Raw genomic sequence first — 25,828 nt, 5'->3', positions numbered from 1 at the left:
TATTGAAAGGATATTCAAGTTGAAGCAGATAGGCTGCATACAGCAGGGGTGTTACAAAAGTACGCATCTAGGCCTTGTTATGATGCCTTACTCTACCCCACTCATCCCATCATGCAGAACTTCCGAGGTTGCTTTGCAGTCTGATGCATTACCTTCTGCTGTACCACCATCTAGCTTCTGAATCTGGCCAGTCTTTTTTCATGGAAATATTCGACGATGCATATCACTGATACCCCTCCTCGCCTGGGAGGGCCCTGGCTCAAAAGGGGTATATTTGATGTCGAGGATTCCCCGCTCTGGATTGTATTTACTCACAAATCCTCTCCAAATTTATAGAAGGAAAACATGTCGTTTGCCCTGGGAGCAACTATTATCTTTGTTCTAGCTACATTCTACGCTGGGGTCGTCTTTCGTCTCTCTAAATGGAAGCGTCCGCCTCTACCACCTGGTCCACCTGGAAAGCCGTTCATTGGTAACTTGTGGGATCTTTCAAGCCCAAATCAGCAGGAGTGGGAGCACTTTTTCAAACTTAAGGAAATATATGGTGAGAGGCTTGCGTTTTTAAAATAGCATATAGCGATCATTGACCATCCACATGCAGGGCCTATCAGCTACATGAATGTTGGGGGGCACTCGCTTATGATGCTCAACGACGCTAAACTAGCTTTACAATTATTGGAAAAGCGCTCTAGTATACACTCATCGCGCCCAGCCCATGCATTTCTCGATATGTAAGTCAAAAATAATCTGATCAAGTATGTAAAAAACCATCATTGTTGATTCCTTGAAGGTCGGGCTGGGATAAAGTTCTCGGAGCACTTCGAAATGCCGACGATGTGCGAGCAACACGTAAATATTTTCATCAAGAACTTGGAACGGCCAGGTCTCTTTCTCGTTTCAACGACATTCAATCAGCAGAAGTCGGACGTATGTTGCTGAGGCTATTAAAGAAGCCAGATGAGCTCCAAGCTCATATAAGAAAGTAAGAATCCATAAGCTTACTCGGCCCTCATATCAAACAGCGCAGCACATTAACTTCAAGCTAGAGAGGCCGGAGCCATTATTCTGAAGATTGCATATGGCTACACAATCGAACCCCACAACGACGACCCCCTTGTTAATCTAGCTGATAAGGCAATGCAAGGGTTTTCTATTGCGTTTTCTTCAACAACATGGGCAGTCAACTTTATGCCAATATGTAAGCTTCATTTCAAGCAACCTTCTTGATGTATATAGATAGTACATTTGAGGATATATTAACCAATGTTTCATTAGTGAAAAGCCTACCGACTTGGTTTCCTGGGGCAGGCTTTCTCAAACTAGCACAGGAGTTCAAAACTGATGCGCAGGCACTTGCTGAGGTGCCACATGAATTTGTAACACAACAAATGAAGAATGGCTCTTTCAGCCCGTCTTTCCTGTCTGAAGTTCTCCAAAAACACCCCGTCGAGCCTGGATCCAAAGAAGAAATCATTCTTAAATGGTCGGCTGGGTCAATGTATGCCGGAGGATCGGATACAGTGAGGATACCTGCAAAGCTGAGCGCACATGAGATACTATGACTGACAAAATCTAAGACTGTTTCCTCTATCTCCTGCTTCTTCTTGGCCATGGCTTTGTTCCCTGAGGCACAGAGCAAGGCCCAAGAGGAACTCGACTCGATTATCGGAAATTGCCAGTTGCCTCAACTTGAGGATCGAAAACAGCTTCCATATATTGACGCGGTTGTTAAAGAAGTGCTTCGATGGCACCCCGTTGTACCTGTCAACATACCCCATGTGTCAACACAGGATGATGTTTGCGAGGGATTTCTCATTCCAAAGGGGTCTTGGGTTATAGCAAATATCTGGTATTTCTCTTGAATTATAAAGCTGATTACAACTGGTTTCCAAAACTAACTTACCTAGGGGTATGACTCATGATCCAAGCATTTACGAGGAGCCGATGTCCTTCAGACCGGAGCGCTTCCTGGACTCCCTGAACGGACATCCGCCGGCACCAGATCCGCACCGTTTAGTGTTTGGTTTTGGCCGCAGGGCCTGCCCAGGCCGTATATTGGCCGATTCAAACATTTTTCTCACCGTTGCCCAATGCCTGGCTACATTCAACATTTCGAAGCCGGTAGAGAATGGCAAGGTTCAAGATATTACCGCAGTATTTAACCCAGGACTGATCAGCCACCCCGCACCTTACAAAGTATCTATTTATCCACGAAGCCCGAAGCATCGAGCCCTTGTTGAATCCTTAGAGACTCGTTATCCATGGGAAAACAGTGATGCCGATCTACTCGCGAGTGTATCCAAGTCTTAAAGATCAGAGCTCAATGTCGCAAGAATCAAGTAGATAAGATGGCTTATACGAGATAATTGTGTATATAATATGTTCTCCAGATTTCCTATTCGAGAACTCTGCAATCCATCTTCAAAGTGTAGTCACTATCGATTTATATGGGACTCGGACTTGATGTACCTAACTATTTCGGAATATTGTTTATGCCTGAGGCATAACATCGCAAAGCAGCCGAGGTTCACCGCGGACCGATTCCCGGGCGGTGACAACCACAAGATCCCCCCGGGGAATGCCCCGTTCCCCACCTCCTCCGTCTTTCCTATACACAGCTTCAACTATGGCGCCCAAGAAGCCCTCCACAACGGCGGAAGTCGCTCTTGTTCCCTTGAAGAACTGTCTTGTCAATCTCCCGCCGTCTTTAGTCTCCTTGCTGGTCAATGCAGACACGGTTGGTCTCCCAAATCGGTCACTTCTACCTTCCGGGCTAATTCTCATGTGATTACAGACTGCACAGAATGTCATCATTGAATTGCAATTCAAGTCGACAAGTGTGAAGGCCAATGCAGCTCCGCCGCAGCGCTCGTGCTATCTGGGATGGACTGGCATGCCGAGCAAGCGAAGGCTTGCGCCGGTAGTAGGCCGAGAGGGGATCAATAACTCCAGGGAGCAAGAGATCTCAACCGTTGAGCTGGACACAACGTTCGGAAGGCTTCTCGGGCTTGCCGATGGGCAGAAGGTATATGCTCATTCTATATGTACTTGGCTCATGTGGCTAACTCCTTGCAGGTCGGCCTGCTCGTGCATCTTGATCCTCCCGTCGCGCATACCATCAATATCGAGCCATTGACCCCAGAGGACTGGGAGAGTAAGTTTTGACATGAGCTTTTGAAAATAAGAGTGACCGACTAATTTACATGACTTGCTATAGTTATCGAACTCCATGCCACGTTTCTGGAACTCAACCTCTTGTCACAGATCCGCGCCCTCCCCAATCCATCCTATACTACCACGCAAGTGGAGCATATGCACCCACTCGCCCTCCACCTGTCGCCCACATCGACAGCGAATATTGTTGTTACCTCACTCACTCCCGCTCCATCGAACACCGCCCCGTTCGCCAAGATTGCGCCCGACGCGGAGGTCATTGTTGCGCCGAAGGTCCGATCTAAGACTAGCAAATCATCCCGAGGAGACAGCCGGAGCAATGCCGGGAGTTGCAGGAAAAGCTCCGGAGGCCGCAGTGCTTCAAGTACTGTGCGCCCGAAGAGCTCTCGTCCTGACTCTGGTAGAGGGTCTGTATACCTCCGCGGCGTGGATCGTCGCGCAGCCGACGACTTGTTCGACGCCGAGATGGAAGAGGATGAGAATGATGGACTTCGCGTATGGGTGGATCCAGAGTTGTTATTAACACCTGAACTCCGTGGCACAACATGGGCATCCATCTCAGTTGTCCAGCCTTCAGGACTCAAACCACCGGTTGATCCTCAGCAGCAACTAGCCCAACAGGAACAGAATTCGCATGAGGCTGGGTCGCCTACAACAAAATTGGTAGCGAAACTGCTTCCATGGGAAGAGGCGCCAGATACTCAGCATGTAGCGATGTCTACTTTACTCTGCACGGCTCTTGGTGCCGAGAACATGGTAGGAGGAGTTGTCCGCGTGGAAGCTGCCCCACCACAGCTGCATCGATCGACTGTCAAGACACTCAAGGTCTATCCGTTTATGGCCGATGCATCCAAGAAGAAGGATGGGCTCAAGTTTGGGGCAGACACCATCGCTTCTCGAGATGCTTTGGCTGAACGTCTCAAAGTAATCTACGGCAGCACTGGGTCTGACGTTGGACTGTTTTCAGGCCCACTGACAGATGGCATGGTTTTACCTAAAGTGGAGAATCATCCTGCTGTGTCTTCATTTGATGGTGCGATCCTACGATTTGATCCACCCTTGAAGGGAGGTCCTGATGAAACCAAGACCATATTTGGATGGCTCCTGGGCTCTGAGGCCATTCTCAATCTCGATGTGCAGGCAGAGATACCCAAGCCATCCGACGCAGGCTCATCGGCCCTTCCTACAGATGACCCCATCCCAGAGACTGCTCCCCAGTTGGTTGGAATTGACAAGTTCATCTCCCAGTCGCTAAACAACCTGACAAAGTCATCGTCTATTTTGTTGACTGGCGGACTTGGCGCAGGAAAGACAGCCCTGACGCATCTTCTTGCTCATCGTCTGCGCAAAGATCATCTCTTCAACGTTAAATATTTCTCCTGTCGCAAGCTCGTAACTGATGAAACTCGCATCTCAAACATCAAGGAGGTTTTGAATCGACTGTTCATGTCTGCTTCTTGGTGTGCTCGTCTCGGTGGAAAGGCTGTGGTCATTCTGGATGACCTCGACAAGCTCTGTCCTCTAGAGACTGAATTGCAGGTGGGCGGAGACAATGGACGCAGTCGTCAAAATAGCGAAGTCATTTGTTCTATGGTTCGAGAATACTGCACTATGAACTCTTCCGTGGTCCTATTAGCAACAGCCCAAGCTAAAGAGTCTTTGAACAATGTCATTATCGGGGGCCACGTTGTCCGAGAGATCATCAACATGAGAGCCCCAGATAAGGAAGGTCGGCGCAAGGTACTGGAGACACTTACCAGCCAAGACAAACCCACAGAAACTATGAACGGTCATGACCGCACGGAGAGTACTTCTACTCAAGACTCGTGGCTTGACCCTTCAAATCCTGGTAGTCGTCCCAGCTCTTCCGGCGGTGATGGTTTTGCTCTAAGCCGAGACTTAGATTTTCTTGAACTTGCTGGGAAGACCGACGGTTACATGCCAGGTGACCTTGTACTATTGGTTGCTCGTGCTAGAAATGAAGCACTCATCCGATCTGTTCAGGATCTTGCCGCAGAGTCTAAGATGATCAGTCTTGGGTTTGAGGATTTTGAAAGTGCCTTGAAGGGCTTTACCCCCGCCTCTCTCCGCAATGTCACACTCACTTCATCTACTACAACCTTTTCAGCCATTGGCGGTCTCTTCGAGACTCGCAAAATGCTGCTGGAAACACTACAATACCCAACGAAGTACGCGCCAATTTTTGCAAAATGTCCACTACGGTTGCGATCGGGTCTGTTGTTGTACGGATTCCCGGGTTGCGGTAAAACAATGCTAGCAAGTGCGGTTGCTGGTGAATGTGGCTTGAACTTTATTAGCGTCAAGGGTCCTGAGATTCTAAACAAGTACATTGGTGCTAGTGAAAAGAGTGTTCGTGATCTATTCGAGAGAGCTCAAGCCGCTCGACCATGTGTGCTTTTCTTTGATGAGTTTGACAGTATCGCCCCTAAGCGTGGTCACGACTCAACTGGTGTCACCGATCGTGTTGTTAACCAGCTTCTTACCCAAATGGACGGAGCTGAGGGACTCTCTGGTGTGTATGTGTTGGCTGCAACCTCTCGACCTGATCTGATTGATCCCGCCCTTCTTCGTCCCGGCCGTTTGGACAAGTCTCTCCTTTGTGACATGCCGTCACAGCAGGATCGTGTCGACATTGTTCGGGCAGTTAGCGAGAAGCTAAAGATGAGTGATGAGGTTGCAGCTCGCTTAGACGAGATCGCCGCCCAGACGGAAGGATTCTCTGGTGCTGACCTCCAGGCCGTGGTGTACAATGCGCACCTGGAAGCGGTGCACGATGCGCTAGGTGACCATACTGGCGATGATGCCAAGCCCAACAACACCAAGCCAGGCGCCACCAAGCCTTCGTCAAATCCTTCAAGTAGAAACTTCATCCAGTTCCTTTACTCATCCTCTGAAGAGGCGTCTGGAAAGGTCACGATGCCTCCTCCAGCCGTCGTTGCAGCCAAGCTAGATGCAATCAAAAACTCTCGTCGTCGGCAACGTCAAGTTGAAAACGGCACTGCCGGTTCTGCTCCGGCCTCTGTTTCAGCGCCTGCAGCTAATGGCACCGAGGCCTCGGCGGATGAGCTCCGTGACGAAATTATCGTGCGATGGGAACATGTGGAACGAGCCCTCAATACCACCCGTTCATCTCTCAGCTCCACCGAGCGACGCCGTTTGCAAGGGATTTACCGGGAATTTGTGGTCGGGCGTAATGGCGAGATGCCCAATGGCGAAGCCGGAAATGAAATTGGAGGCCGGACAAGCCTTATGTGATCGGGCTTAGCAATACTTTTTTTTCCCCGTCGGCCCATTTAGCGAAGAAGGATCTTGTATATCTGTATATATTACATCTTTGCTTTTATTTGTGACTATTCTTTTTATTTCGCCCTCTTCTTGTATTTATTGACCTTTACTTGAATAGGCACTATACCATACCTATACCTATGTATATTCAAATGCCACTCATCACCATTATTCTCGAAATTCTTGAAAATTTTCAATGCCAATACAGCTCTAATCATTGGACAACTCAAACGAAACAAATCAAACTATTCAATTGGCTGATAAGCCTACTGAGACTTCGTCATCGCAAGCCGAAATACACTGCCCGATTCAAATCTAGAATAGGCATCAGGGTAACAAACCACATGCATGCACTACTAGCCCCTGTAGATGTAATAGGTATATTGCATGGAAGACATTTGCCAAGTCCAATTGTAGTGGGGGCAGTAATCGAACCCTCACGGAGCCGGACGGAGTCTCCGTCAGGGGGTCCACTATTTGTGGGGATGCCAAGGGTTCGGACTGCTTATTGCAGCAGCATGGAAAGAAATCAGGTTTCATGAATTAGAATCTTTGGCGCAATAAGTCTTCAAAAAAAGGCCAAGGCTTTACAATATGTGGTGGAAATGAAGTTGAAGAGTGTGGTACCCACGTCCTTAACCGCATGCGATGTTAATATATGGCGGAGAATGTGGCGCATATAGTTAAGATGCCTCGTCCTACTGACCTATAAAGTCGGACGGAAGGAATTCTCCCTGCAGATAGCCTAGACCAGTCAGAGATAGAGTAAAGCATGATTATCTATCCCGGGTCAAATCATATCTCCCTTGTTTATGATCAAGGACAAAACTCATCCTGTCTGTATCGTGCCCTGCATCTATCCGACGGTTCCACCACGATTTTAAATTTCTGAATAAGGATTGCTTTGCCGGCCTTGTTAGATTTCGGTACAGGAGACTAAGCCTGTTACGTAGCATATCAATCAGTGGGGAAATGATCAGCAACGCTGTTCCTCTGCCCTCCTCCCATCTATCTCCTGACCTCTATCGGTGTGGAGATCTATCGAATGCTAGAACTGTAATACGTGGTGGCTGTGTGGAAGGCAGCAATGATTATTATGCTTCAATTCAGATTGACGTAGGTATGTAAGTCCAATAATAAACTTAGATTTTCCATGACTGCCTTCCTTCAACCCAATGAGGATGGGTAGCGCGCCACGTCGAAGCGAAGTCGCATTATCCCGCTGCAGATCCCAATATACGTTTTTTATCTTTCTCCGCCGCTCCCCGTTTCTTCTGTGACTTGCAGAACCCGTGCACTCGTTCCATCTCCTTTAAACGGAGCGGGTCCCGAAGCCCTTAAGTGGAGAAGGCCAATGCCAACTTTTCGTATATATACACTGTCAATCCTCTCCATCTTCGGCAGTTGATCAGCCCTTCAGCATATTTTTCTTCTTTGTATATTCTTTTCTTCTACTGCTTCAACCAGGCGCGATGCGATTTTCCGCCGCCATTGCCGTTGCAGCTCTGGCTGCTGGCTCTATTGCCGACAGCTGCCCCTATGCAGAGCGGGCTGCTGCTGACGCTGTTGTTCCTGCAGGATGCCCATATGCCAAGCGTGCTGCAGAGAAGCAACCAGCCAAACCAACCAAATTGGCTCGTCGAGGGCCAATTGAGGGCAAAAAGGGTATCTTCTATAGTAAGTATTCCATTTTATCTCCTGAAGAAAGAAGGTGGCCAAGAAATACCATATACTAATTCCACTATGTAGTGAACCGAATTGGACCTTCCGGATCGCAACTCTGGATCTCTAATGCCGACGGTACCAACAAGACCCAGTTAATGGCCAACCAGACAAATGCTTTTGATTATCACCCCTCTTGGTCTCAAGACGGTGAGTGGATTGTCTTCACAAGTGAGCGTCGTGCACCTGGTCAGTCTGATCTCTACCGTGTGCGAGTTGATGGCACAGGGCTAGAGAGCCTTGCTTCTACAGACTCCGTCGAAGATGTTGGCTCTCTGTCACCAAACGGCAAAGAGGTTACATACGTATCAACCCAAGGTAACTACACTACAAATATCTGGGTTAAGGATCTGGAGACCGGGATTGCCCGTAACTTGACCGACACCGCGAAGACACGCGCCGACAACACCTGGCCCTCCGGCCATTTCAGACCTTCATGGTCTCCTGACGGAGAGTGGATTGCCTTCAGCTCTGATCGTGACACGGATTGGACTGGCCACTCTGAGGGCGTTGGCTGGGAGCACACACAGAACTTGGGCGTGTACGTGATCCGCAAGGATGGCACGAAGATGCGCAGAGTGGTTTTCCAGGAAGGATTTGCATTTGGCACTCCTCAGTGGTCCAGCGATGGAAAGCGTATCATCTACAACAACATCACCCGCGAGAACACATACGGTGCCCATGGTGTCTCTCAGCAACAAGCTGCCGTCTCCTCTCAAATCTATAGCGTTGACTTCGCTACCGGCAAGAACATCGTGGCACACACTTCGGGCTCGTACCCCAAGTTCGGCCAGCACTACATGGGCAGCTCAAGCAACATTGGCTACTTCATCAAGGCCGGTGATCTTGAGGGTGTTCACTACACAAAGGTCGACTCCACCCACAAGGCTTTCAACTTGACCAACCTTCGTGACCCTTGGTGGTCTCCCGACGGATCCAAGATCGTATACTCCATTCCCAACTGGACCCAACAAGCTGCCGACCTCGAGCTCTTCAGCTACGACAACGACTGGGCCTACCGCTACATGGACGTATTCCCCATGCACAACACCGTCGTGAACCGTATTGCCAGCACCCAAAAGGTTCTGGGAGCTGCAAATGGTTCATTGGTATCGACCGATCCACTCTACAAGGATATTGTCACCGCACTTGATTCCTACGAGATCTACTCAACCAGCAACGCCAGTGAAGTCGAGTGGCTTCTCGAAGGTGAAGCAGGTGCTTTCCAGCCTTCCTGGAACCCTGATGGTGACGAGCTTCTCGCTGGTTTCGGTGGCTGGTTCACGAGTCGTACTACCGTTCCCTCTGCCATCGTCCGCGCCACGGCCAACGGTAGCACCTTCAGTACCTTGACAAGCTGGTCTGATAATGCCGGTTTCCCATCTTGGTCTCCCGATGGATCCTCATACGTCTACCGTCTGTGGAATATGACCACCAGTGCCCCTGAGGGTCTTATCGTCCACAATTTCACTACCAACACCTCATCCCAGCTCACTACGGGCTGGGATAACACCCCCGGCTGGTCTCCAGATGGTGAACGTATCGTCTTCACCCGTAACAACAACTGGACTGAATCGTACGGTGCCCGCTGGTACGCGGATCGCTTCGATATTTACACCATTAAGCCCGATGGCTCGGACTTGAACCGGGTTACGGATAGTCTGTCCAACGACGCACAGTAAGTTTATATATGAATCTCCAGATTTGATAAGACACCAAATACTAATATCTTTTTCTTTTAGCGCTGTTTGGTCCCAAGATGGTCGCATCATGTGGAGCACCGGTATGTACGGCTTCAAGGACGAGAGTGCTCTTTTCGACAACACCTTCCAGCCTTACGGTCAAATCATGATCATGGATTACGATGGTTCCAACAAGAAGTTGCTCACCGATACTATCTGGGAGGACTCTATGCCGCTCTATATTCCAAATGAGTATCTTGAATAGGGAATACACAACTTATCAGGCTGTGACGTTTGCAGTGACATGTATATAGTTTGATTGTCTTCATTGATTGAAGTTTTTGTAACGAGAAAATCTGACTCGCCTGAATGATATTTTTCATGGTCTTCCATCTTACGTTCTAATACCTCTAGCAAGTCTTGAAAGCCATAAATATCCAGTCTCAAGTAAAGACCTGAAAGCCACTAGTTGCCAATATTCTCCTTCTCCAACGCCGCCTCAACAACCTTCTCAAGCTTCGCCCACGCCCCACTGAGCATAGCTTTAGCCTGATCGTTAGTTGCCAGGTCAATCCCCTGAGCCCGGAACTCATCATTCACTTGTTTAAAGTTCGACCCGACCAACCTCTTAAATGCCGGGACGGTACAGCTCTCCATCTGCCTACTCGCCAAATCCGCAAGCACATACCAAAGAACAAAATGGAAGTTCAACTCATAATCCTTCAATCTCACCGCATCCTCAGGACTAGTCTCAAAGCTCTGCGAAAGGTAAATAGCGAGTTTGGCTAAAATCCACGCATGAAGTTGTCGAATTGGATGCGCGGGACTAAACAGCTGTGGATCGGTGCGCAGATACCGGATCGCAGCCTGGACGAAAGCAGCGCTGAAATTGTTTGTTGAGAGATATGAGAGAATGAGCTGGTCTCTCAGCTGAGGGTACGGTTGTCTCGTCAAGGGCCAGGTAGATGTTGAAGAGAGGAAGGTTAAGGCTTTTTTGAGTGTTTTGATTGATTCTTCGGGGCTAGTCTCTGGCTTTGTGGCAGTTTGAAGAAGCTCCAGGGCATCGCGCTCGGCGGTTTCCACGAACGCTAGTGGGTTGTCTTCTTGGTAAAGAGGTGAGGAAGAGAGGGATTCGTTTTCTGGTGCGTCGTGTTTTGTGCCCCTTTGACATTTTGTGCAGTCGCATTTGAAGAAGTAGCGCTCGGAAAGCTCACCCCGGCGGACTTCGAGGGGAGTAGTTGTGTCGATATAAGAGACAAATATCTGTTCGTCCTTTTTGATAGGTTTGATTGCTTTAACATAGAGTTCCTCTCCTTCAAAGCCGACCGTTGCGTTGTAGTCGCAGCTGTGATTGATGAGGGCTGCATATGGGTGGAGATACAGACCAATACGGTCGTACATAGCTGTCGTCAAGTTGAAGGAGTTGAGGTCCAGCTGGTGGTGAGCGATTAGCGCATATCCTCATTCAGCCTCTGCTGATTAATTCAAGAAGTGAGAGATATATCTTTAAACATACTCTTGCGGCATACGCAGAAATAGCCTCCTCGGTCATGTCACTTTCTGAATAATTTTTGACAGCCTGAGAAGTGAGAGAGATACGGTCCATTTGGGCCTGGTGTTTCTGGATATCGGCAATGTGTGTTTCAAGATTTGAGAATACACCCAGTTCTTGTGTAGTGTATTTTCCCTTTCCAGTGCGCAGAACCATACGCAGAATGGCACGAGCATTGTTGGGCAAGATCTGAGGCCTAAGGTTCTGGAAGATTTTACATTCTAAAGAATGAGCGAACTTCCAGTCTTTTGATTGGCACGTCTGATTCCATATCAATGTCAGCAAATTCAACACCGAGGCAACATATCAAGAGAAATATTTTGAACCACCAAGATAAAGTCGGAATAGTTCGGCAGCCGTCACAACATCATTCACTGATCAAACTCACCCGGTCGCAATATTTCACAACTCGACATCCAGTACAAGCTTTCAAATCCGAATTCCCTTCCATTTGACGTTTTCCAAAACAGCCGGAGCAAGTATCTTCCAAACGTGGGGAGTCAAGAACCGCCACAAAGGGCGTTTTAGCATGCACAACATCTTCGCCAACCTTGAAATCTGCGGTGGCGAACAAGCCATTGCCCATGCCATTAGGGGCCGGGCCCGGTACAGTCTTTGTGGTTACTGATGGCAAATGGCCCTGGGAAGACATTTCTTTGGGAATATATTGGATTAATCAAATTGATGTTGATCGCGTCCCCTTTGTTTCTACCTTGGATCTTAGGTGTCAAATCCGTGCGGAACGGCAAAATGAAATTCCACCTTTTCGGTCATGAACATTCTTAGGGATGGACATATGCTACTCATAGTAATCAATTATTTCGAGTTATCATACTATCCACCATGTTTGCGTTTTTCCCATTCCGGGTACGCCCAAGCTATCCCTGCATGATTCGATGCAATGTTGTCATTCGACGTTTACATACCACTATGAATTACTTCGAGCTGAAAAGCAAATACAATGGACAGTTCCAGGTTTACGGGGGAGTAGAAGAGAAAATTATATGAAGAAAAAATAAATTCTTTTGTCGCTGAAACACAAAAACCAACTACAACAACAAAAAGACCCCAAAACCAGACCAAATCAACAGGTCCAAATTGTCCGGCACAGATATGAATCCATCCGAGTTGAACAGTCCAACTCTAGGTCCCCCACCTTGTTTCGCCATGGGGAAAAGGGTAAAATAAAATAACCTGAATACATAATTAAACCGGAAAAAGACAAATTCGAGGATTCAGTAAATGCACGCCATCTATCGACAAGAGACTCTTCCACCTCACGGTGACATTCAGACGGTAGAGTACACTCTACACGGGTTCAGGTCGAGGTGGATGTTTAGGCAATTTTGTGCAAGGAGCCATTGATTTACAGAAGCTTGCCACCAACGAAGTCGGACCAGCTGCGGACCTCTGATGGGATGCCTTCGGCGCGGGGCATCTTCTCGTTCATGCACTGAGCGAAAAGCTGGGCAGTCTGTAGAGTATGCATTAGTATCTTAGATAGAAAAGATCTGAGGGGAGGATGTTAGGAAGGGGGCGAATATCTTACCTTGGGCTCCATGAAGAGAGGAACAGAGAAGTCAACAGCGTTACGGCGCATAACGTAGTCTTCATCCTGCTGGGTCTTGGCACGGGTCTTGGCCAAGTTGAAGACACCACGGATGTCGTACTTTTGGAAGACCTCACGGAGAGCACGCTTGTCGTTCTTGGGGAACTCGATGACCTGCACCGAGACGTTGTCCTTGCAGGTAGACTCAATGTGGGCCTTGACCTCGGGATTGGCAGCGTAGAACTTGTAACCGATAGGGTTCAGGTAGTCGACGATAGTGGCCAGGTAAGCCTGGCTAACGTCACCACCGAGGAGGATACCCTCACCAGCCTCGGGCATACGGAAGTTCATGGTGGACTGGAGAGAAGCCCAGTAGGCCTCAACAAGATCCTTACCGAAGCAAGCAATCTCACCAGTGGAGGACATCTCAACTCCCAGGAAGGGGTCAGCACCAGCCAGACGGGTCCAGGCGAACTGGGGAACCTTGGTGGCGAGGTAGTCACGCTTCTCCTGCATGAGATCGAGGGGCTCGGGGACATCACGGCCAACAAGAGCCTTGGTGGCAACGTCAATGAAGTTGGTACCCAGGACCTTGCTGACGAAGGGGAAGGAACGAGAAGCACGCAGGTTGCACTCGATGACCTTCAGCTGAGGCTCGGCACCCTCAGCATCGGCCTTGATGATCTGCATGTTGAAGGGACCGGTGATGTTCCAGGCCTTGGCAACCTTCTCGGCGATATCCTTGACGCGGGCCATGATGGACTCGTCCAGGTTGGCAGGGGGCAGAACCAGAGTGGCGTCACCGGAGTGGACACCAGCGGGCTCAACGTGCTCACTGACAGCGTGGATCAGGAGGTTACCGTTGGAGGCAACAGCGTCAACATCGATCTCCTCGGCACCCTCAATGAACTTGGTGATAACAACGGGGTGGTCGGGGGAGACAGCGCTAGCGTTGAGCAGCTTCTCCTTGAGCTCATCAACACTGTAGATGACGTTCATGGCAGCACCAGACAGGACGTAACTGGGGCGAACCAGGACAGGGTAGCCAACGGTCTCGGCAAAGCGCTCAGCCTCAGAGACGGAGGTAAGCTCCTTCCAGGCGGGCTGGTCAACACCGATGCTGTCCAGGATCTGAGAGAACTTGTGACGATCCTCAGCCTTGTCAATGTCCAGAGGGTTGGTACCCAGAATGTGGGCACCACCGGTCTCCTGCAGACGGAGAGCAATGTTCTGAGGAAGCTGGCCACCGACAGAGACAACGACGCCGCTAGCAGCCTCCATCTCGTAGATATCCATAACACGCTCGTAAGACAGCTCCTCGAAGTACAGCTTGTCAGCGGTATCAAAGTCAGTGGAGTAAGTCTCGGGGTTGTAGTTGATCATCACAGTCTTCTTGCCCATGTTGCGAAGGGAGAGAGTGGCGTTAACGGCACACCAATCAAACTCAACGGAGCTACCAATACGGTAAACACCGCTACCCAGGATGATAGTTCCGTGGTCATCGAAGGTGACATCGTGGGAGGTGGCGTTGTAGGTAGTGTACAGGTAGTTGGTATCGGCAGGGAACTCAGCAGCCAGGGTATCAATCTTCTTAACCCAGGGAGTGATACCGAAGGACTTACGGCGAGCGCGGACATCATCCTCAGTGGAACCAACCAGGAGAGCGATCTGCTTGTCAGAGAAACCAAGCTTCTTGGACTTCATAATCATCTCCTGCTTGAGGCCGAAAAGGCTGCCGATCTCCTTGAGCTCGTGGTGGCAGTCGACAATGTTTTGGATCTTGTACAAGAACCACTTGTCGATCTTGGAGAGCTCATTGACCTTGTCCACAGAGTAGCCCTCGTGAAGCATAGCTTGGCCAACGGCCAACCAGCGGCGGTCGGTAGGGTTGGCCAGGACGTCGTCGAGGTTCTCGAAGTGATCACCCTGGAGACCGAGGTACTTAGGGTCAACCTGACGGATAGCCTTCTGGAGAGACTCCTCGAAGGTACGACCAATAGCCATAACCTCACCAATGGACTTCATAGCAGAGCCAATGTCACGGTTAACGTGCTGGAACTTGCTCAAATCCCAACGGGGGATCTTGGTAACAATGTAATCCAGACTGGGCTCGAAGTTGGCAGTGGTGGTCTTGGTCACAGCGTTGGGAAGCTCAGGGAGAGTGTGTCCCAGACCGATCTTGGCAGCAGTGTAGGCAAGAGGGTAACCAGTAGCCTTGGAGGCCAGAGCGGAAGAACGCGACAGACGAGCGTTGACCTCAATGACACGGTAATCGAGTCCATCAGGCTGCAGAGCGTACTGGACGTTACACTCACCAACGACACCAAGATGACGAACAATCTTGATGGCGGCGGTACGGAGCATGTGGTACTCTTCATCAGACAGAGTCTGACTGGGGGCAACAACGATACTGTCACCGGTGTGGACACCGAGAGGGTCGAAGTTCTCCATGTTGCAGACAGTGATACAGTTGTTGGCAGCATCACGGACGACCTCGTATTCGACCTCCTTCCAGCCCTTCAGGGACTTCTCGACGAGGATCTGAGGAGACAGAGACAGGGAGCGAGAAGAGAGGTCACGAAGCTCCTGCTCGTTGGCAGCGAAGCCAGAGCCCAGACCACCGAGAGCGTAGGCGGAACGAACAATGATAGGGTAGCCGACGGTCTCGGCAGCCTTCAGAGCATCGTCAACGGTGTTAACAGCAATAGACTCAGCAATGGGGATGTTGATCTCATTCAGTGCCTGGGCGAAGAGGTCACGATCCTCACTAGTCTCCAGAGTCTGGATGCTGGTTCCGAGAACCTTGACACCGTAGCGCTCGAAGATACCCATGCGGTTCATCTGGACACCCAAGTTCAGACCGGTCTGACCACCGAAGGTAAGCATAATACCATCGGGACGCTCGCGCTCGATAACGTGGGTAACATATTCGGGGGTGACAGGGAGGTAGTAGACCTCATCAGCCAACTTGTGGTCAGTCTGAATGGTCGCAATGTTAGGGTTGATCAGGACGGACTGGATACCAGCCTCCTTCAAGGCCTTCAGTGCCTGGGAGCCTATTTGACAGAAAATCCAAATGTCAGCACTCCAGATCCATATTTACAAACAATTCATATGCAAGTGGGCAAGCTCAATGCGATTCTCCGCGGAGAGCGCAGCGTATTGAAAAGGGAAAGCTATCGTGTGCCTGCGTCTCCGCATCCGCAACACCATCTCCTCAGGGAGTAACAGGCTACACCACAGTGCATTGCAATAGTTTCCAGGAGCCAATTCTCAATACGTACCGGAATAATCGAACTCTCCAGCCTGGCCAATGCTAAGACCACCACTACCAATGACGAGCACCTTCTTCACATCAACAAGGTTGCTGCCAGGCTTGACAACACCGCTGGCAAGGTAAGACTCAGCGGAAGGAGTCTTCTGAGCCTCAGCCAAACGAAGAAGCGAACTGGAGAAAGAACGCAGCTGCTGAGAACGGGCCGGGGAAGGGAGCTTCTGCAGACGCAGAGCAGAGGCCGTAGATCGAATGGAGGGTTGAGAGGAGAAGGCACGGAGAGGGAGAGCCGAGCGAGTCTCAGCGAGACATCGCTGGCGCAGCAAATTAGCTGCCTGCCCACAGCGAGCTGCAAGAACCATCGCGCCGCAAGTTCCAAGAACTAGATAGGTTCAATGGCTCAATGGTGGGAAGTTGAATACAGAGGATGAGTCGCCGACGGGAGGTCTTTTTTTTCCCCCACCGGCCTCGCTAATTGGCTCGTCCTCTTCACCGTATCGGGTCCACTCTTTTTTTTCTTTTGGCTTTTTTTTTCTTCGATGGGAGAAAAGGGACGAAGGAAGGACAATTGAAGTATAATACAAAGATGAATAAAGAGGAAAGGAAACTACAAGAATGAGTTTATTTCTTTTAGTAAATTTTTTTTATCTCCTACTATTTCTTCAAGTATGAGTCAATCGTTAAATCCAGTGGATGTTTAGCTAGTGGAGACACCCGAGCACATATAAATTCCAATCTGCCCCTGCAGAGCAATTGAACAAGATTGAGTTAATTAAATTAATTAATTAGACATTGCTCACCCCATCCATAAACTTCTATAAGAAAAAGACCATATGAAAGTCAAATATCCAGACTGGATGTGCCTATCTGTCAGTATGGACCATATATCTCCTCCCTATGCCGATGCCGGAACTCGTCCCCTTTAGCGCAAATCCCCACAGATAAAAAGATATGGATTGTGTGCGCCCGGGCCGGGAAAGTGTTCAACTTACGAGAGATTTTCCCTTTTTATAGGTACGTCATTTGGTTTCGCTAGTCTATTTCAAGTTCTAAGTGTAATGGTGGGAGACTAGTACATGCACACAATCCAGCATAAGCCTCGATTATTCGATCTTACTGTTGTAAATACGTAAACATGCACCTACTGGAAGTATCTTAGATAAGGTAGAACAATTTCATAATTGAAGGAATTACATGTAATTATACAGAATCCAGTTCACAGAAATATTATATACAATTTTGTATTCCCCGAGGGGGAATGTAGATCAATTCATTCCAACCCGTTATAATGTGTGGTTGACAGACTTTTTCTCTCTCTTCGCAATCAAACATACTTCAGATCCAGCCTATCATCATTCCACTCCAATGCGCCCGCTCAATCCCGACCAGGGACCCTTTGGTCTTTTCTCCAAACGGGACCCACTGTGGTCGCCGGTCCCTCGCACGGTGCGAGCTTCGGAGGTCCAGATATCTGTCGTTCTTTGTTCGGGATCCACACCCTCTTGCAAAACACTATCTAGATCCTGATTAAGAGTACCATAAACATCACCCAAGACCTTCCGTGCATCTTGATTGACTTCAGTTCCCAATAAGAGTTTTTGCTGAATGTATTCTCGCTCGTTAGAGGCCGCAGCATCAGAGGCAAATGACCATGCCTCAGCCAGACTGACAAGTTCGTCGGACTGCTTCTCGTCGGGTGATTGGGAAGAATTGCGCGAGCTAAGGGCTGCAACAGCATGTTTGAAGCGGGGTTGGTGCGCGAGCATGGGATACTCGTGGAGCAGGTGGCTCTCGTCGCGGAGACGGTGTAAAGCTCGCAGGGTTGTGGATTTCTCTTTAGCAAGGAGTGCAGAAAGGTAGGACTTTTGGAGGGCCAATGATTTTTGGCTCTTGGACAGTGGGATCAGAGTCTCAGTTGCATAGGACAAAACATCAACCGGGATTGGAGGCGAGATCTCCTCTGGGGGGATTTCCATTCTATAGGTAGAACGAGATGGTGGCTTCGGAGGCACAGTGGCAGGTTGGCAAGCCCTAGACGCAACATCGAGAAGCTGCCGTCGAGCCTGTAGATAAGCCTCATATTGTTCTTTAATATGAGCCTTCTGCTCTTCTAGTAACCGTTGGGCCTTTTCAATCTCCTCGGGCGGCATATCTTGCACCAGACTTTCATCGGGGTCTACCTCGCTGACCAGCCGTTCTTCAACCCATTGTACCAACTCATCGCGTGTTCGCTGCAATGCCTGTGCCTTTACAGCGGTTGTGAGATCTTCAGATGTCTCCTCTCGGGAATCGTGTTGCGCCTTAGCTTTCTCGAACAAGCGTTTCTCCTGGTCCAATTGTGTACGGGCACGCACCACAGCTCTTTCGAGCTTGTGCACAAGTCCATCTAGATCTGTATCGGTCCCATTTCGACCACCACTTGTATCCGTTTCCAGTCCCTCTGGTAACACCGATTGCTGCGCGATGCTCTCTTCGCCCAGATCCACCGTTGTAGCTCCTTTCTGTCTAAACTCCTCCAAGTAATGCTGGAAGATCTGGAGCTTGGAATGGCGTCGGCGATCCCGCAGGAGCAAAAGGTAATCACGCAGGTCCGCGCCGGGTTCCTGCGGATCGGCGGGGTCAGCAGGGCGTGTGCGAGACACCCTCTGGCGTCTCAGGGAGGCCACATCGTCGGATAAGCCATTGAACTCCTTCCTGGCGGCTACATTTGCTTGCAATGCCTTCAGGTATTCTTTCCTCAGGCCGGTGAGTTCGATCGGGATGCGCTTAACATCTTGGACTGCGTCTGCGGGCGCGCAGAGAGCAAGGTGGGAGGCATGGGCAGTGTCGTCGTTGAAGACGATCAGGGATCGAAGGTAGGATGTCAAGACCTGGCGGATGCGGAGGGTTTCCTGCTCCGTCTTGACGTAAGGAGTGAGCTGCCTCACGAAAGATGGAATGTGGGTAGGGGGTTCGTTGGGCTCGTAGGGTTCGTAAGATTGGGCCATGGTATCATTGGTAGAGGGTTTTCCCCCGGTCGGCAACTGTGTATGAATTCCTGAAACAGTGGGGAGGAGACGTTTCATATGATTCCGATCATTGTTTGTCTTTTATCTTGCATGAATTCGACGCAGCTTGTTTCCCCGATTGTTTTGGTTCCGCGGAGGTGGAGATTATGTAAACCGCAGATCCGCGAGCTTATTTTGGGATTATTTTGGGGCTTATCTACGTTATTTTTGTTTATACTAGTGGGAATATAGCTCGTTTGCCTGCTGTGAGGAGGAGTGGATGCGTCTTTTCAGTTTTGATGTTTACAGTATGATCGGTCATCTAGCTGTGGCTCTGTTGGCAACTAGAGTTGAGACATCTCATAAGAGGCCCGAGCACTGTACATCGTCATTGTAGATCAGGTAGAAGATCCATATCTTAATGACGAGATTCCAGCAATGATTTAATTAAATTGTGTTTCGCCTGTTTGCCATGGCGATCGAGGCTTTTGCGTAGTTTTCGGAATGTTTAAACAAAAAGGACAACTGGTTCTATGTACATTAATCTGCCTCGTTCACTCAGGAAGGGTTGATGTATACATCCATCTGCAAACGCATGTACAAAGAACCTTGCTGCTCGCATACTACTACATAACGTATACACAGGTAACGGTAACGGGCGAGAAGACATAGATTCTGTCAAATATGAATTGACTTTGTATATCACAAGTGTATATAGAAAATAAGTCTATAGCTTAATAGATAATCCCAATATCAACATCAACAATATCAACAATAAAAGGACTCGGATCTAACTCAGGTACCAAAGACCAGCCAATAACAATGACCCGATCAAACAATTCCCGTCCCATTATTGCGCTATTGCATTATTATTTGCAAGCTGTCATCAATTCAATTCTACATTGAAACTAGGTAGCTGCCTGCATCGTGCGTCAAATGAACTCACCTGCATCCCCATCATACCCTCCCTCTCTCCCCGGGAATGTCTCGCGGCATTCCGATCAAGGGGCAGTGTTTTGCCTTCCTCGCTGCCCAACGCCAAAACAGCCTTTATAGTTCCACAGTCTCCCCCTCTTCCGGACTGACATGCCTTCTGCTGGCCCAGAAGAGCTGGACACTCATCTCAACACCTCCGCCATGACCGACCTCATTTCTACCCCTCAACGGCCCCGAGCAGCCACCACGTCTCTCCCCACTGTGGTTCCCCCATCTCCCATTATGCGACATTCTCTTCAAAGTTCCAGTTCTCTTCATGGGGGAAGTCCACCGTTGGGATCGACTGAGCATGATGTCACTAGTAGCGCTCAAGGTAAATAAATATACCACATTCATGGCTATGTCATACTTCAATTATTTTTGAATTTGATTTTTTTTACTCTCGCTGTTTCTATTTCTGGACACTAACAGAATGATGAACTACAGGACCTCTGCGACATCCCAAGCCGTTGACTCCATCTGACTTGCACTCGGTTCTGGAGAAAGAGCAAGAGGCGATGGTAGGTCAAACATCTTCACAAACAACTATACCCACCCGCTAACAAAAACTTCAATAACAGGTAAATCGCTTGACCCGAGAGCTCTCTCTTCTCCGCCAGCAGACTGCATCCGTAGCATCAACTACATCTTCAACCTCAACTCTAAACGAGCCCCCAGATGGCACCACCCATGGCTCCCCATCGTTGGGCAGTTCCACACACTCCCATTCATACCGCCGACAACGCTCTTCATCCAGCCTGAGCTCCCAAACCCCATCTGTCCAGGGCAGCCAAGCAAGCGTGACTGGAATCGCACCCTCCAGAACTGAGCATCATCGCACGCCCCGAAGCCGTGAACCATCGCTCACTCACCGTCGCCCATCGATCGGATCACTAAATTCATATACGCAACACCCACATCCAGATCATGTGTCCCATTTTGGAAACAGTCCTTCGATCTATCCACATCGAACGTCGGTATCTCAAACACACTTGGGTCTTTCCAGCAATTCTCTAGCCCGGTATGAAGAGGCCGCTTTACATAAGTCGGAATTGGAAACCACCAAACGGGAGAATGAGCAGCTGCGACGGCGGGTACGGGAGTTGGAACAGATATTGAAGAAACAAAAGGAGGAAACGGCGAATTCTTGACGAATTACTTTCTTTTCGGGCCCTGCTTTCATTCAGGCTTTCTTTTTCTTTTTCTTTTTCTCATTCTTTTCTTGCATTCCTTTCACTTTGTCTGCCGGGAGCAGTGCTTTTTACCAGACTTTCTCTCTTTCTATGCTTATCTTTTTACTTCGGGTATGGTTTGCAGGCAAACTTTTATCTAGAGATTGTGAAAGAACCCAGAAGACTTTTTTTTTGACATTTATATTTTCTAGTAAGTATAGGTCTGTAAGGCACTTAATTCTTATCATGTAGTGTATATGAATGCGATCTCATCACATCAACATTTGAACTAGACCGGCATTAGTTTAGGCCGTCTGGGCCGGAAGTCAGGATATGCCATCCCGCCGGCCACTTATGCTGTGTCGTGGGGGCGGTTTATTTAATGTTCACAATTATTCTTTTTGCATAATGACCCTTCCAAGACCATTTGTCATACTGGTGGAAGGTCTTGTCATCACGCCTACGGCTCGTTGAGAATGATTTATAATCTAAGTTCGGACTACATAAAGTTCACCAGTCATTACCAACATATAAGAAGCAACTATCACCTTTAGGCTTTTAGTGGCGATATACTGATTCACCAGTCTCCCTAATCTCAACCAGATTTCACATACAATATGGCAGAAACCCAAGTTGCTCTTCTTGTGACAAAACTCGGCGAGCCCCTCAGCAAGGTTTCGCGCTCGATACCTGCACCCAAGGAAGGAGAAGTCCTCGTCAAAGTCACAGTAGCAGGTCTGAACCCGCACGATGCCAAATCTCGAGATCACGGCCTTTTCATTAAAGATCATCTTCCTGCCATCCTAGGCGCAGATGTCGTCGGCGTTGTAACCAGCCTAGGTCCTAATGTCACTCGCTTCAAGGAAGGAGACCATGTCTTCGGACAAGCTGGATTGCTAGGACCGAACTTAGGGGGCTACTTCAATTTCGGAGCGCCAAATTTTGACACCCAAGGACTCCAAGAATATGCAATTCTAGATATCAAATACTCAGCCAAAGTACCTTCAGGATTTACCGATGCTCAAATGGCGACAGTGCCTACCAATTGCGTGCCTGCTGCAGTCGCTCTCTTCGACAAAAGTTGCTTTGGTATCCCTGCACCTTGGGATCCAGTAGCAGCAGAGTTTGATTACAAAGGTACATCGTTACTGATTCTTGGTGGTGGTTCGAATACTGGAAAGTTCGGCATTCAATTGGCTGCATTGGTAGGGATTGGTAAAATTATAGTTGTCGCTGGCTTGAAAGGTGCAGCAGATGCTCAAGCACTGGGAGCAACGCATGTCATTGACAGAACTCTGTCAGCTACGGATATTGCTGCTGAAGTTCAAGAGATCGTCGGAGATAATTTGATATACGCCTTTGACACGATCAACGAACCGGGGAACCAATATGTTGGCGTTGAGGCTTTATCGAATACAAAGACTGGCAAGCTTGCTCGTCTGATACCTTTGGGACCGGTTGATGTATCAAAATTGTCGTCGCAAAAGCCCGCAGGCTTCGATACTCTAGATGTACTGGGTGTGTCCACTGGGAGTCCTATTACTACTATCCCGCTATGGGAAAATATTGTTGGCTGGATTGAAGAAGAAAAGCTAAAGCCAACTAGCTTCCAGGTTATCAAAGGTCTGGATCTAGATATTGTTAACAAGACTTTGGATGGGTATTCGAATGGAACTGTGACTGGTCAGTGGCAAGTTCATTTTTGATCAGGGCAGCTGTTGAACTCTTGCCACAGATCAGCATAGAGCTTGAGGATCACATGTATTTAACTTGAGCGCAGATCTATCAAGTTAGTATAAACACATAAACAAAACTAAAGTTACTGCCTATTTCGCATGCTATTAATAAATCGCCAATAGCTTGAATCGAACTAGCTCAGCATTAAACTTGGCCGTGCCCACTTTAGATTAAATTGTATAGAGTATGACGAGGCGGTGCTGCCCCGCTCTACGTCACCTGTGGCGCAGGTCTATAAATACTTGACATCACCCATTTCTCCTTTCTCTCACTCCTGAAAATAATCAAATCCCCTGCAAATACCTCCTTACTTTGCATATCCAAACCTCCAACATGTCTGGCACCACTATTCACGTTTCGGGCATTGCCCCCGCCACCGCCGAGAAGGATGTCCGCGACTTCTTCAGCTTCTGGTTCGTATACCTCACCAAAACAAGCTTTACGAAGCCAACAAGAAAATCAAATAAAAAATAAAATCATCCTAGCTAACGAGTTTCACAGTGGAAAGATCACCTCCCTCTCCATCACCCCAACCACCTCCGAAGCCGACTCTCCCAAGTCCGCAACCGTCACCTTCGAAAAGGAAGCGTAAGCCAACTACCCCGCACTAGTCAAGCCGAACCCCAACCAAGAACAAATAAAATCTGACCTTTCTATTACAGCGCCGCGAGAACCGCTCTCCTCCTCGACCAAACCCAATTAGGTGCTTCCCAAGTCCACGTCGAAGCCGCCTCTAACATCGACGACCTCGCTGGCGCTACAGCCGCACAGAACTCCGAGAAGGAAGCCGAGCACGAACACATCGAACAAGAAGACAAGCCCCGCTCCCGCATTGTAGCCGAGTACCTTGCGCACGGATATGTCGTCAGCGATGGTGCAATTCAAAAGGCCATCGCACTAGACCAGAAGCACGGCTTCTCATCCAAGTTCACATCTGCCCTGGCCAACTTCGACAAGAAGTTCAACGCTACCGAGCGTGCTCGTGGTCTTGATGAAAGCTACCAGATCTCCAACAAGGCTTCTACCGGTTGGTCTTCATTGGGCTCTTACTTTGAGAAGGCTCTTGAGCATCCCACCGGCCAGAAGCTGCGTGATTTCTACATCCAGGGTGATAAGCAGGTTCGTGATATTCACAATGAGGCTCGTCGTCTTGCGGATCTGAAGCTTGGTCGTGGTGCTGAGAATGAGTCTGCTCCTGCAGCTACCACTACTACTGACGCTACTACTTCTGCTGCCCCTGTCATTGCTCCTTCTACTGAGGCTACCCTTACTGAGCCTAAGGCTTAGATTGATTTCTAAACCACTGGAAGTAGATAGGAGGTCAAGACTGAAGACTGGGTTCCTGCGTTATCATGCTTTTTCTAGTGTTGGGCATTTCAATCTGCTCTACACATGTTTCCGGGACGAGCTTACGATTGCGATGTGATTTCGATTCTGTAGCGACTTGATTCCCTTTTAGTCTTATTAAGTTATTAAATTAGTTTCGGACATACGACTTCTCAATTTCCTACAATGAATACGATAATTTCTACTCAAGAAAATGCATGTATGATAAGCCTTCTTAAATTTGTGAAAAATTTGTGAATAAACGTGTAATAATTTCGTTAAAGTATTGATGCCAACAGGAATAAACTTCTCAATTCTGATGTGACTATCTTCATGATGATCCCTTCGCATACTTCGCCGCCTCGATATCCTCTAGTGGGTGCTTCGGGTTACTTTCCAATGTATCAGACTTCGATTTGTCGGATGACTGTTGCGAGAATTCAGGTTCTGGGCGCGAGGAGGAACCCCCGATCTTGCCACTTCCTGGGACATCGCGCTGCTGGGCACCTGATTGGCGGTCCTCGGAGGGAGATTGACGGCCTGCGTTGGGAGCGGACATTGTGGTGTTTGATTTGATATAGCTTTCGGATGCTAAATGACATATTGTTAGATGCTAAGAGTATAATGCATTGGACTGAAATTTGAAGACTAACCTTGGGAGGTAGTACTGGTATGTATGAGGATGAGTGACTTTGTCAGGATGCAAGTATGAGTAGATGATCGTAGATGATAGATTCAGAAATAATTAGTAGGAAAAGAAGATAATTGGAATCTTTAAAGTGTTAAGTGCTGAATCATTGAACTTGTTTCTAGTAGTTGAATTCTCGATTGAGCTGACGTGACGAAGTCTTAAACCGGTCACTTGGGTGGTTCATCATGATGACGTTAAATTGTGCTATGCGTGGTCCTGCCATAACGTTGGATGCAGATCAAGTATTCCACGGTGAGTTATTCTTTGGCTGTTTTAAGCTTCTTACCAGATCTACAAGGAAATAAGTACCCAGGTGGGATTGAGTGACATCATTTCCAGCATTTGTCTGCAGATCACGTGCCGCCATATAGATGAAGCTTTTCGGATAATTTTAGGGGGAAATACTGCAGATCACCAGGATGATCGATTCTAATCCTGATTTATATTTACTGAGAACAGGATCTACAAAAATTACTAGAAAAAAAGTATCATGCACTCAAAAATTTTCAGTAGCTGATATACCACCTAGACCTAATGAGGTAAAGGTATCTTTGGGGAATCTGTGCAATGAGGTTGATTAGGAAGGGGGAGGGGGTGTCGGGACTTTTGAGGGCACATCAGAGCGGACATGAAAAAAAGTTGGAAAAAAAAGGGTTGAAAGGAGAAATGTAAATCGCACAA

The 25,828-nt window shown here is 48.5% G+C and overlaps 10 protein-coding genes across 10 annotated transcripts; 6 read left to right on the top strand and 4 right to left on the bottom strand.

Moving 5' to 3' along the window:
• Positions 1 to 345: 345 nt before the first annotated feature.
• Positions 346 to 2,310, top strand: N7478_007084 (cytochrome P450; the record flags this gene model as incomplete). The annotated part of the gene is made up of 6 exons (XM_056923298.1): positions 346 to 544; positions 602 to 731; positions 1,047 to 1,198; positions 1,276 to 1,520; positions 1,578 to 1,849; positions 1,908 to 2,310. The coding sequence occupies 6 exons, from the start codon at positions 346 to 348 to the stop codon at positions 2,308 to 2,310; spliced, it is 1,401 nt and encodes a 466-aa protein (XP_056781335.1).
• A 316-nt stretch (positions 2,311 to 2,626) lies between these two features.
• On the top strand, positions 2,627 to 6,450 carry pex1 (AAA family ATPase peroxin 1; the record flags this gene model as incomplete). Its single annotated transcript, XM_056923297.1, has 4 exons — positions 2,627 to 2,737; positions 2,795 to 3,025; positions 3,076 to 3,154; positions 3,218 to 6,450. The coding sequence occupies 4 exons, from the start codon at positions 2,627 to 2,629 to the stop codon at positions 6,448 to 6,450; spliced, it is 3,654 nt and encodes a 1,217-aa protein (XP_056781334.1).
• Positions 6,451 to 7,952: 1,502 nt separating this feature from the next.
• N7478_007082 (tat pathway signal sequence domain-containing protein) lies at positions 7,953 to 10,149 on the top strand (the record flags this gene model as incomplete). The annotated part of the gene is made up of 3 exons (XM_056923296.1): positions 7,953 to 8,157; positions 8,230 to 9,880; positions 9,945 to 10,149. The coding sequence occupies 3 exons, from the start codon at positions 7,953 to 7,955 to the stop codon at positions 10,147 to 10,149; spliced, it is 2,061 nt and encodes a 686-aa protein (XP_056781333.1).
• Positions 10,150 to 10,349: 200 nt separating this feature from the next.
• On the bottom strand, positions 10,350 to 12,088 carry N7478_007081 (S-adenosylmethionine-dependent methyltransferase; the record flags this gene model as incomplete). The annotated part of the gene is made up of 3 exons (XM_056923295.1): positions 10,350 to 11,318; positions 11,401 to 11,697; positions 11,825 to 12,088. The coding sequence occupies 3 exons, from the start codon at positions 12,086 to 12,088 to the stop codon at positions 10,350 to 10,352; spliced, it is 1,530 nt and encodes a 509-aa protein (XP_056781332.1).
• A 714-nt stretch (positions 12,089 to 12,802) lies between these two features.
• N7478_007080 (carbamoyl-phosphate synthase (glutamine-hydrolyzing) CPA2) lies at positions 12,803 to 16,621 on the bottom strand (the record flags this gene model as incomplete). The annotated part of the gene is made up of 3 exons (XM_056923294.1): positions 12,803 to 12,910; positions 12,986 to 16,041; positions 16,270 to 16,621. 3 exons carry the CDS (start codon positions 16,619 to 16,621, stop codon positions 12,803 to 12,805), a joined length of 3,516 nt encoding a protein of 1,171 aa, XP_056781331.1.
• Positions 16,622 to 17,611: 990 nt separating this feature from the next.
• Positions 17,612 to 19,246, bottom strand: N7478_007079 (uncharacterized protein; the record flags this gene model as incomplete). The annotated part of the gene is made up of 1 exon (XM_056923293.1): positions 17,612 to 19,246. The coding sequence occupies one exon, from the start codon at positions 19,244 to 19,246 to the stop codon at positions 17,612 to 17,614; it is 1,635 nt and encodes a 544-aa protein (XP_056781330.1).
• Positions 19,247 to 20,332: 1,086 nt separating this feature from the next.
• Positions 20,333 to 21,372, top strand: N7478_007078 (uncharacterized protein; the record flags this gene model as incomplete). The annotated part of the gene is made up of 3 exons (XM_056923292.1): positions 20,333 to 20,555; positions 20,669 to 20,742; positions 20,803 to 21,372. 3 exons carry the CDS (start codon positions 20,333 to 20,335, stop codon positions 21,370 to 21,372), a joined length of 867 nt encoding a protein of 288 aa, XP_056781329.1.
• Positions 21,373 to 22,010: 638 nt separating this feature from the next.
• On the top strand, positions 22,011 to 23,099 carry N7478_007077 (zinc-binding alcohol dehydrogenase family protein; the record flags this gene model as incomplete). The annotated part of the gene is made up of 1 exon (XM_056923291.1): positions 22,011 to 23,099. The coding sequence occupies one exon, from the start codon at positions 22,011 to 22,013 to the stop codon at positions 23,097 to 23,099; it is 1,089 nt and encodes a 362-aa protein (XP_056781328.1).
• Positions 23,100 to 23,463: 364 nt separating this feature from the next.
• On the top strand, positions 23,464 to 24,417 carry vip1 (putative actin cytoskeleton protein (VIP1); the record flags this gene model as incomplete). The annotated part of the gene is made up of 3 exons (XM_056923290.1): positions 23,464 to 23,543; positions 23,632 to 23,718; positions 23,793 to 24,417. 3 exons carry the CDS (start codon positions 23,464 to 23,466, stop codon positions 24,415 to 24,417), a joined length of 792 nt encoding a protein of 263 aa, XP_056781327.1.
• A 370-nt stretch (positions 24,418 to 24,787) lies between these two features.
• On the bottom strand, positions 24,788 to 25,015 carry N7478_007075 (uncharacterized protein; the record flags this gene model as incomplete). The annotated part of the gene is made up of 1 exon (XM_056923289.1): positions 24,788 to 25,015. One exon carries the CDS (start codon positions 25,013 to 25,015, stop codon positions 24,788 to 24,790), a length of 228 nt encoding a protein of 75 aa, XP_056781326.1.
• Between the last annotated feature and the right edge of the window lie 813 nt (positions 25,016 to 25,828).

The sequence above is a fragment of the Penicillium angulare genome (genome assembly GCF_028827245.1).
Source record: "Penicillium angulare strain IBT 27051 chromosome Unknown utg000004l_segment0_segment0, whole genome shotgun sequence".
Taxonomy (NCBI): Eukaryota; Fungi; Ascomycota; class Eurotiomycetes; order Eurotiales; family Aspergillaceae; genus Penicillium; species Penicillium angulare.
This window is presented reverse-complemented; position numbering and strand designations above follow the sequence as displayed.